Genomic DNA, 11,154 nt, shown 5'->3' on the forward strand with positions numbered 1-11,154 from the left:
ATAAACTGAGGTATCCAGTTTATTGCCTGAGGTATAAACTGAGGTATCCAGTTTATTACCTGAGGTATAAACTGAGGTATCCAGTTTATTGCCTGAGGTATAAACTGAGGTATCCAGTTTATTACCTGAGGTATAAACTGAGGTATCCAGTTTATCGCCTGAGGTATAAACTGAAGTATAAACTGAGGTATCCAGTTTATCGCCTGAGGTATAAACTGAGGTATCCAGTTTATTACCTGAGGTATAAACTGAGGTATCCAGTTTATCGCCTGAGGTATAAACTGAGGTATAAACTGAGGTATCCAGTTTATCGCCTGAGGTATAAACTGAGGTATCCAGTTAATCGCCTGAGGTATAAACTGAGGTATCCAGTTTATTGCCTGAGGTATAAACTGAGGTATCCAGTTTATTGCCTGAGGTATAAACTGAGGTATCCAGTTCATTGCCTAAGGTGTAAACTGAGGTATAAACTGAGGTATCCAGTTAATCGCCTGAGGTATAAACTGAGGTATCCAGTTTATTGCCTGAGGTATAAACTGAGGTATCCAGTTTATTGCCTGAGGTATAAACTGAGGTATCCAGTTTATTGCCTGAGGTATAAACTGAGGTATCCAATTTATTACCTGAGGTATAAACTGAGGTATCCAGTTTATTGCCTGAGGTATAAACTGAGGTATCCAGTTTATTACCTGAGGTATAAACTGAGGTATCCAGTTTATTGCCTGAGGTATAAACTGAGGTATCCAGTTTATTGCCTGAGGTATAAACTGAGGTATCCAGTTTATTACCTGAGGTATAAACTGAGGTATCCAGTTTATTGCCTGAGGTATAAACTAAGGTATCCAGTATATTGCCTGAGGTATAAACTGAGGTATCCAGTTTATTGCCTGAGGTATAAACTGAGGTATCCAGTTTATTGCCTGAGGTATAAACTGAGGTATCCAGTTTATTGCCTGAGGTATAAACTGAGGTATCCAGTTTATTGCCTGAGGTATAAACTGAGGTATCCAGTTTATTACCTGAGGTATAAACTGAGGTATCCAGTTTATTGCCTGAGGTATAAACTGAGGTATCCAGTTTATTGCCTGAGGTATCCAGTTTATTGCCTGAGGTATAAACTGAGGTATCCAGTTTATTGCCTGAGGTATAAACTGAGGTATCCAGTTTATTGCCTGAGGTATAAACTGAGGTATCCAGTTTATTACCTGAGGTATAAACTGAGGTATCCAGTTTATTGCCTGAGGTATAAACTGAGGTATCCAGTTTATTGCCTGAGGTATAAACTGAGGTATCCAGTTTATTGCCTGAGGTATAAACTGAGGTATTCAGTTTATTGCCTGAGGTATAAACTAAGGTATCCAGTTTATCGCCTGAGGTATAAACTGAGGTATCCTTTTTATTACCTGAGGTATAAACTGAGGTATCCAGTTTATTACCTGAGGTATAAACTGAGGTATCCAGTTTATCGCCTGAGGTATAAACTGAGGTATAAACTAAGGTATCCAGTTTATCGCCTGAGGTATAAACTGAGGTATCCAGTTTATTACCTGAGGTATAAACTGAGGTATCCAGTTTATTGCCTGAGGTATAAACTGAGGTATCCAGTTTATTACCTGAGGTATAAACTGAGGTATCCAGTTTATTGCCTGAGGTATAAACTGAGGTATCCAGTTTATTGCCTGAGGTATAAACTGAGGTATCCAGTTTATTGCCTGAGGTATAAACTGAGGTATTCAGTTTATTGCCTGAGGTATAAACTAAGGTATCCAGTTTATCGCCTGAGGTATAAACTGAGGTATCCTTTTTATTACCTGAGGTATAAACTGAGGTATCCAGTTTATTACCTGAGGTATAAACTGAGGTATCCAGTTTATCGCCTGAGGTATAAACTGAGGTATAAACTAAGGTATCCAGTTTATCGCCTGAGGTATAAACTGAGGTATCCAGTTTATTACCTGAGGTATAAACTGAGGTGTCCAGTTTATTGCCTGAGGTATAAACTAAGGTATCCAGTTTATTGCCTGAGGTATAAACTGAGGTATCCAGTTTATTGCCCGAGGTATAAACTGAGGTATCCAGTTTATTACCTGAGGTATAAACTGAGGTATCCAGTTTATTGCCTGAGGTATAAACTGAGGTATCCAGTTTATTGCCTGAGGTATAAAATGAGGTATAAACTGAGGTATCCAGTTTATCGCCTGAGGTATAAACTGAGGTATCCAGTTAATCGCCTGAGGTATAAACTGAGGTATAAACTGAGGTATCCAGTTTATTGCCTGAGGTATAAACTGAGGTATCCAGTTTATTGCCTGAGGTATAAACTGAGGTATCCAGTTTATTACCTGAGGTATAAACTGAGGTATCCAGTTTATTGCCTGAGGTATAAACTGAGGTATCCAGTTTATTACCTGAGGTATAAACTGAGGTATCCAGTTTATTACCTGAGGTATAAACTGAGGTATCCAGTTTATCGCCTGAGGTATAAACTGAGGTATCCTGTTTATTACCTGAGGTATAAACTGAGGTATCCAGTTCATTGCCTGAGGTATAAACTGAGGTATCCAGTTTATCGCCTGAGGTATAAACTGAGGTATCCAGTTTATCGCCTGAGGTATAAACTGAGGTATCCAGTTTATCGCCTGAGGTATAAACTGAGGTATCCAGTTTATTACCTGAGGTATAAACTGAGGTATCCAGTTTATTGCCTGAGGTATAAACTGAGGTATCCAGTTTATTACCTGAGGTATAAACTGAGGTATCCAGTTTATTACCTGTGGTATAAACTGAGGTATCCAGTTTATCGCCTGAGGTATAAACTGAGGTATCCAGTTTATTGCCTGAGGTATAAACTGAGGTATCCAGTTCATTGCCTGAGGTATAAACTGAGGTATCCAGTTTATCGCCTGAGGTATAAACTGAGGTATCCAGTTTATCGCCTGAGGTATAAACTGAGATATCCAGTTCATTGCCTGAGGTATAAACTGAGGTATCCAGTTTATCGCCTGAGGTATAAACTGAGGTATCCAGTTTATCGCCTGAGGTATAAACTGGGTATTGCTTCTGATTTCTGTTTTGATTCAAATGATTGAGTTTCAGTACACATTTGGCTTGGCTATAAAAGAGGTTTTCCCAAAAGTAAGGACTTTAAGATTAACTTTTAGTTTAGGTTCATCAGTAAAAATGATTGTTCTTCTTTTGTCAAGCTTCTCTCAGTCCTCATACTCTGTATATCCAGAACACAGGCCCACACCTGCCTCTGTCAGCTTCTCCTTCTCCTCAGGCACTCCAGGCTTTTCCCGACATGATCAGGAATCTTGGTGCTCAGTGTTGCCAGATTACTCATGTGAAACTAGTCTTACAAGGCTGTGCAGCTCCAGTCCTTAGAATAAAAAACATTCAAAGGACTGTGTTTTTGGCCAGCCCTAACGTGCACACATATGTGCTTTGAGCATTCAGTGGCTGCTGAGGCTTATATTTCCGTTTCAGAGGCTTTATGGAGCTGTTTCTCAGTTGTTGTCTTTTTCCTTTGCTCTGCAGAATTACTGGGTGAAGCTGCTGAACCTGGTTTTCAGCTTTCTGGTCATCTTTCATCTCACCTATTTGGGTTCCATGTTTGATCCTGGAGCAGATGAACAGGAAGTAGAAGAGGTAAACTTCATTCTTTTATCATTAGCATTAAATGATTCAAATTGTATTATCTTACAGTGGTTGTTTTGACATGTAGTGTATTTGATCTTATCTGCAGTTAAAACAACCAGGTTCTGTGGACTGAATTAGAATGTCAGTGCAACCCCAGACTCTCTTAAAGGGGGACCACAGCAGCCATGAAGATCCTGAGCTCTCTGTGTTACCTTTAGACTGCATAAAGGCAGCTCATATGGCTCACAGATGCAGCACAGATGCGGGAGCACAACATGAAGAAAGGGGTTCATCAGAGCCTCTGTGGAAATGGCTCAAAGCTTTGTAGTTTATTTTGGGCAGAGGGCAACACCTGTGATCACTTACAGAGCTCTGACTTAGTTTGACCATTGGTCCCGGACCTCTCCATTTCCCTCATGAATTTATGCTCCTCATACAGTAAATGATGGTCTCAGATGATGAAGCAGGAGCCGCTCATTGGTGGTTTGTCTTGTGAATAAACTGCTCCCCACTCAGTATTAAAGAAATGGTTATGGCAAAGAAATGGTTATGGCAAAGAAATGGCGGCTTTGAAATGGCAGTCCACAAACAAATGTGTGATGTCACAGCTGTGGTAAAGACAACGCCACCCACACTTAGTCCAACTGTCACACTGTGAAACTGCCTTTCTGTAACTCAGATATATATACACAGTATATACATGTCTCATGATACCAGCCTATCACAGATCTGTGCTGGATTCCAACACTTCATAGTCAAAATAACAACTTTTGCCAGATGGTTGGAAGATTTCTTGTGGGGCATGTCGATCATCAAGCCTGGACAGACTGACACAGACTGAGACTGAGCTTGTTTTTCTTCTGTTTGTAGGGTTATGCAGCCAGCCACACCATCCAGAGGTGGTCTGACCTGAACTGGGCGAGCCACTGGGTTGTGTTTGCTTGCTGGCTCTTATACCATTTAATTCAGTGAGGATGGGAAGGCTAACAGATTCGAAGCACCATACATACATGCAACAAGTGTGTGCCAGTGGACATCAGGATGTTGTCTGCTGATGGGTCTGAAGGAGGAGGGTTGGTTTACAGCTGGTGCAACGGGTGGAGGACTGCAGCCGCGCTCAGGAGGGAACATACCAAGCTCCTCAGACCTTTTTACAGTTTGTGACTACTCTCTCCAGGAGTGATAATGAAAGCCCATACATTTGATGACCTCAGAAAATAAAGTTCAGAAAATGCTCAATAAAAGCAGAACGGAGGAGAAAAGGCCGACCTGACCCTGCAGTGGCATTCTTTCACTCGAGACGGATGAGGTTGAATAATCCAAACTACTGTAAAGAAATGCTGAGTTAGTGTTTCCTTGGCCTGTACGGGTTGGACATCCAACAACATTTCAACTGGTCAACATGTTTAGGAGCAGATGCATGTGAACCATTTCTTTTACAGCCCTTGTTGTGTTCTTGGAATCTTTCAACCATAAAATGTCTATGAATTGAAATTGTCTCCTGTATTGAGCTTTTTTTGCAGCCGTGATGGAAGCTTGAACTGTGACGTTTAGGGGCCAGAGAGAGAACCCTGAAAGTAATGCAGTGCCCTCTGTAGCTTGTTTCCTGTTTCCGGACTCATTTACTCTTTCTCAATGGGACTTTTCCTTCTCAATTTCTTAGTTGTATCTAATCTTGGGTTTAGGAGTATATTCAAATCTCATGAATATATGAATGTGCTGCATCTCCCAGGAGGAGTGTATGTTCCACAAAGTAGCTTCAGACTGAGATAAATTTGCCTTTGTGTTCAGAAAGAACTTCAGTCCTGCAATGACTTTAGTTTTCTGTTCTGCTATAAGGAAGAGAGAAAAACACTTTTTAAAGCCCACTTCTTCCTATTTTTCATGTTCCCACTTAAAGAATTGTGTTCCTTGCCAGAAGGCAACATACATGTATAGCAATCAGTTTCCTCCCTTTAATGGGGCTGTTAATGTCCCTAACATTTAGGGATTGTGTGTTAAAATGTTGCTTTCCTTTTTATTTTCTTTAAGACCTACATTCTTGCACATGTGTGAAGTGTATGGACCAGCAGGCAAAATGGAGCCCAAGGCGCATGAAGAAGGCCGAATCAGGTTCATTTAGGTTCGCAGCTGCATAGGTTCACCAAGTGCATAATTGTTGCGCGCGCCTCCATGTAAAGCACGGAGATAGACTGAGAAATAAACACTTAACACAACCAAATAAGGATAGATTTGAAAGGAGACATCCTTAAGTTAGACCATATCTCTTGGCTAAACGCCTGGACCAAGACAGTGGCCTTGAACAGACGCTCTTAAAAGTAAGGACTTTCTCTCCAGAAGGGAGATCAAATCAAATCAAATCAAATCAAATTTATTTGTATAGCACATTTCATGTACAAACAGTTCAAAGTGCTTTACATAAAATAAAAGCATTGCAGCAGGGAGTGCAAGAAGCATTAAAAATACATAAAATAATATAAAGAGAAACAAATAAAATCATTTAAATGAATTTAAAATCAGGCAACAGTCTAGATAAGTTAAAAGATATTTCATGCATAGACACATGAGAAAAGAAATGTTTTTAACCTGGATTTAAAAATGTCTCCATTTGGTGAAAGTTTAATCTCCACTGGCAGTTTGTTCCACTTGTTTGCAGCATAACAGCTAAATGCTGCTTCTCCATGTTTAGTCTGGACTCTGGACTGGACCAGCTGACCTGAGTCTTTGGATCTAAGAGCTCTGCTGGCTTTATGTTCTCTGAACATATCACAGATGTATTTTGGGCCTAAACCATTCTGGGATTTGTAAACCATCAGCAGGCTTTTAAAATCTATTCTGTGACTGACTGGAAGCCAGAGTAAAGATTTTAAAACTGGTGTGATGTGTTCAGATCTCTTAGTCCGGGTTAAAACTCTAGCAGCAGCGTTCTGGATGAGCTGCAGATGTTTAATGCTCTTTTTGGGAAGTCCAGTTAAAAGAGCATTACAGTAATCAAGTCTACTGGAGATGAATGCATGGATGAGTTTCTCCTGGTCTTTTTGGGAGAGGAAACCTTTAATTCTGTTGATATTTCTGAGGTGGTAAAAAGCTGCCTTGGTGACAGCTTTGATGTGGCTGCTGAAAGTCAGATCTGACTCTATCAACACTCCGAGGTTACCAACTTGGTCAGTGATTGTAAGGTCCCGAGTCTCAAGATATTTACCAACGCTGACCCTCTTCTCTTTGCTACCAAACAGAATGATCTCAGTTTTGTCTTCATTCAATTGTAGAAAATTCTCTCTCATCCAGGTGTTTACTTCCTCCAGACACTGACACAGTACGTCTGCTGGGCTGCAGTCGCCATGGTGACAGAGACACATAAAGTTGTGTATCGTCTGCATAACTGTGATAATTGATGTTAAAATTCTGCAATATCTGACCCAAAGGGAGCATATACAAGTTAAACAGAAGAGGTCCAAGAATTGACCCCTGGGGGACTCCACAAGTCATGGCCACTCGCTCAGATTCATAGCTGCCAATAGTAACAAAATAACTCCGGCCTTCTAAGTAGGACCTGAACCAGTTGAGGACCGCTCCAGAAAGTCCAACCCAGTTTTCCAGCCTGTGCAACAGGATTCTGTGATCTACAGTATCAAACGCAGCGCTGAGGTCCAACAGAACCAGGACTGAAACATTACCAGAATCAGTATTCAACCTGATGTCGTTTAACACTTTGACCAGAGCTGTTTCAGTGCTGTGATGACGTCTGAAGCCTGATTGAAACTTATCAAGACTTCCACTTTCATTCAGAAAGTCGTTGAGCTGGTTAAATACAACTTTCTCAATAATCTTGGATATAAAAGAGATTAGAGACAGGTCTGTAGTTGTTCATCATAGAGGCATCTAGAGTTCTCTTCTTTAGGAGTGGCTTAATGGCAGCTGTCTTTAGTGACTTGGGAAAAATGCCTGATGCCAGTGAGCTGTTAACTATTCGTAGGAGATCACTTTCTACTAAGGTAAAAACAGTTTTTAAAAAGTCGGATGGTATTATGTCCAGAGAACAAGTTGTTGATTTCAGATGCCAAACTGTTTCCTCTAGGATTTTTAAATCAACAATATTAAATTGTGACATAACGTCAGAGTTATTTCTAGGTTTTAGACACAGATTAGTTTTCTTGTTTGTCTGTGTTGCGTTAATGTTTTGTCTAATTGTTTTGATTTTTTTGGCTAAAAAAGTTGGCAAATTCATTGCATTTCTCTGTGGAGAGGAGGTCTGGGTTTGACTGTTTAGGAGGATTTGTGAGTTTTTCAACCATAGCAAACAGAGTTCGAGACTTGTTGACATTCTTATTAATCATTTCAGATAAATGCAGCTGTCTGGCCTTGCACAGCTCATTGTTATAACTACGCAGGCTTTCTTTATACAGCTCATAGTGAATCTGAAGCTTTGTTTTCCTCCATTTACGTTCAGCTTTCCTGCATTCTCTTTTCAGGTTTTTGACCATAGTGGTGTTTCTCCATGGGGTTTTCTGTTTGATCAAGGTGCTCTTGATTCTTATCGGTGCAACAGCTTCCATTACATTAAAAATTTTCAAGTTAAAATGATCCAGCATTCCTTCAACCGACTCTGCGCTGATTGTTGGTAACATGGCTATGGCCTCCCTAAACTGGAGAGGGTTTTTCATCTGGCTAATTGACACATACTCTCCCGGAAGATGCATCTTTTCTGTAAATTTGAGACGGACCTGACAGAAATAAAGATTTCTTTGTTCGACTAAGTCCATGTCAGCAGACTTCTTCACCACTCATTTCTACATCGGCTCGGCGACCTTCCCTCATATTCACTACACTTGCACATGTGAAATCTCTTCCCCAGACTTCAGATAACTGGGAAAAAGAACATATCACAACTTTCACATAACTTCCAACCAAAACCATATCCCTTGACCTCTATAAGTGGAGCGGAGATTGCCACTAGGTGGGGCTCCTAAACAAGATCAGAGTAAAGAGGGGGGGAAAGGAGTTGCTGTTCTTTTTACATTAATGCGTCATCATAACTCGGAGTTAAAGGGAGGTCACAAACAAAAAATGACTGTCCATGTCCAAGTTATTCATTTCCATGGGTTAAAATAAGGGATAATTATAAGAGAACAGCAAGTATACTCATACTAAATTAGGAATGGGTGTGACAGCGTTTAAAAACAGCAGAAAGTTCTAATCTATTTCAGCATCTTCTCGATCCAGCTTTTGGAAGACCTGTTGGAGGACCAACTTCTCGTTCAATCACGTTCTACAGAAATTTTTTGATGACGGAGCCTTCTGCATGTTCTGGAATGCCATAATTACGCACATGATTGCGCAGGGAGCGACCTTCTAGTAGAACTATGAAGTGTTTTGTTCTGTGCCATTCTAGAATGGCCTCCTGTTCCCAAGAAATCAAAGGTGTTGGAGGACCTGTTTGGCAAGTCCTTCTGTACTGAGGACCCAAGTGTCAGAAACAAAACATCCAAAGAGCTAGCCTATGATGACATGAGGAGGTACAGAGAAGTAGCATCCTTGGGCCCAGGTGGTAAGGTGTTAGACTGGTGGAGAGCTCACCAGGCTGAGTTTCCTCTCCTTGCAGGCTACCTTATGCAAACCTGTGTTACAAGTGTACCATCTGAGAGACTTTGTCTGCCCCCTTTGAAAAGGGGGGGGGGGGGTAGTGTAACGGACTGTGTATACACTGTGGCTGTTGAGTTATATTCTATTAAGTTGTGCTGCAGTGTGTAGGGTGATGTCTGGGGATTGGCGTTGTTAGAGGCTGTGACGCCTGTCAGTCATGGCAGTTTCCATGGCAATGAGGGGCGCGAAGCAGCCACCTGAGATTTGCGGAGGACCAGTGGGGGGTATGTCCCGGTGTGTGTGTGTGTGTGTGGGGGGGGGTGGTTGGGTGTTGAAGAGACCCGTGCGAGAGATAAAGGAATTACGTTATGTGCTTGGTTGTTTGCTCTTTGACTGTTTTCGGCGTAGCCTGTGTTCTAGTTGGGAAATAAAGTCTATTATTCCGGGTCGCTACAATATTAAAAAATCAGTAATAATGAACTCATATGATAATGGTGGCCTTAACTTTTTAGACTTTTATATTTTAAATAATACTTTCAAAATAAATTGGCTAAAACAATTTATCAAGAACCCATCTTCAATTTGGAACTAGAAAGTACTTTCTACTAAGAAGTAGAAAGTACAAATAAGTGCGTGAAAATGTAAGGAGTAGAAGTAAAAAGTCGGCTGAAAAATAATTACTCTAGTAAAGTATAGATACCTACAAATTCTACTTAGGTAAGATAACGAAGTATTTGTACTTCGTTACTTGACACCTCTGGTTATATTATTATATACTATAGTAATATAGTATATAACACTATAACCATCATCTGTCACTCAGTGGGGTTACGTGGTACTGAAAGGATCGGATTAGGCGAAATTACAATAAAACTGAAAGTTGAAAGTCTCTGCTTGTAGACGCTGAAGCACGTGGTGATTCAGACTTTGCGTTCTGCGCATGCTCGAGATGTTTTCCCGGGGTCGTGACCCGGAAGTCAAAGGAGACGATATTCCTGTTGTTGTCGCCGTCAGAAAGAAAGAAACAACGCGATGGAGAATGCTCCGTTGGGCATCGAGTTTGTGCAACAAGCAGCTCATCACAGACCAAATGTAGAGGGACGTAGCTTCATCTTGCTCTGCGTTCTCCATCTTTCTCCAATGCCTGAGTTTGTTGTTGTTGTTGGTGGTGAAGAGGTCAACAGGAAGTGGCTCTATTAGCAACAGCTGGAATGGGTACAGCGCCACCTATCATACCGGGGTATGACACGCTTTGTGCCTCTGATCCCATTCATTCACCGCCAGATATCCAAGGAGAATTACCCTTGCTCAAATGAGGAGCATAACCCAACTATAGCTGTAATCGAATTAATCTCACCATGTAGACCCACTGACTATCTCATTGCAGTTTGAATTTGGACATCAATGCATCTTTATCCAAATACAGATTTACTATTGAGAGCATCTCAGTCTTTAAATATTTTTTGGGGCTTTTTATGCCTTCAATGGATAGGACAGTTGGAGAGAGACAAGAAGCAGGCGGCAGAGAGTCCGGTGCGGGACTCAAACCCAGCCAGCTGCAGCGAGGACTGTAGTCTCTGTACATGGGGCACCTGCTTAACCCACTACGCCACCAGAGCATCTCAGTCTTTGACAAAAACTTGAGCAAATCCTTCATCAGAAATGCATTTGTTCCCAGAAAAACAATGCTTATCAAACATAAATAGACAGCCCTTGATGGCAGAGAATTAAGCACAGTGTTTAAGATAAGATAAATTAGCCCTTTTATTAGTCCCACACTGGGTAAATTCACCCTACAAATATGTGCTATCACACAAAATCAAATAACTTTTATTTACTGTTTCCTTTTTCAGATTTCACCCATTGAATTCAATCCATCCATTGATCCATACCTGCTTTGTACTAGTCTGGACCATTGGGGGGCCTGGAGCC

The 11,154-nt window shown here is 41.0% G+C and overlaps 1 protein-coding gene across 2 annotated transcripts in view; it reads left to right on the forward strand.

Annotated features, from left to right (window-relative positions):
* Positions 1 to 5,133, forward strand: part of LOC142390066 (protein-serine O-palmitoleoyltransferase porcupine-like) — a 53,437-nt gene extending 48,304 nt beyond the window's left edge. For both annotated transcript variants that reach the window (XM_075475419.1, XM_075475420.1), the window contains 2 exons: positions 3,538 to 3,648; positions 4,510 to 5,133. In XM_075475419.1, coding sequence (XP_075331534.1) covers positions 3,538 to 3,648; positions 4,510 to 4,611 — 213 coding nt within the window. In that variant the 3' untranslated portion in view covers positions 4,612 to 5,133. The remainder of the gene's footprint in view (positions 1 to 3,537; positions 3,649 to 4,509) is intronic.
* The last annotated feature ends 6,021 nt before the right edge of the window (positions 5,134 to 11,154 follow it).

This window comes from Odontesthes bonariensis, chromosome 10 (assembly GCF_027942865.1).
Source record: "Odontesthes bonariensis isolate fOdoBon6 chromosome 10, fOdoBon6.hap1, whole genome shotgun sequence".
NCBI classification, from domain to species: domain Eukaryota; kingdom Metazoa; phylum Chordata; class Actinopteri; order Atheriniformes; family Atherinopsidae; genus Odontesthes; species Odontesthes bonariensis.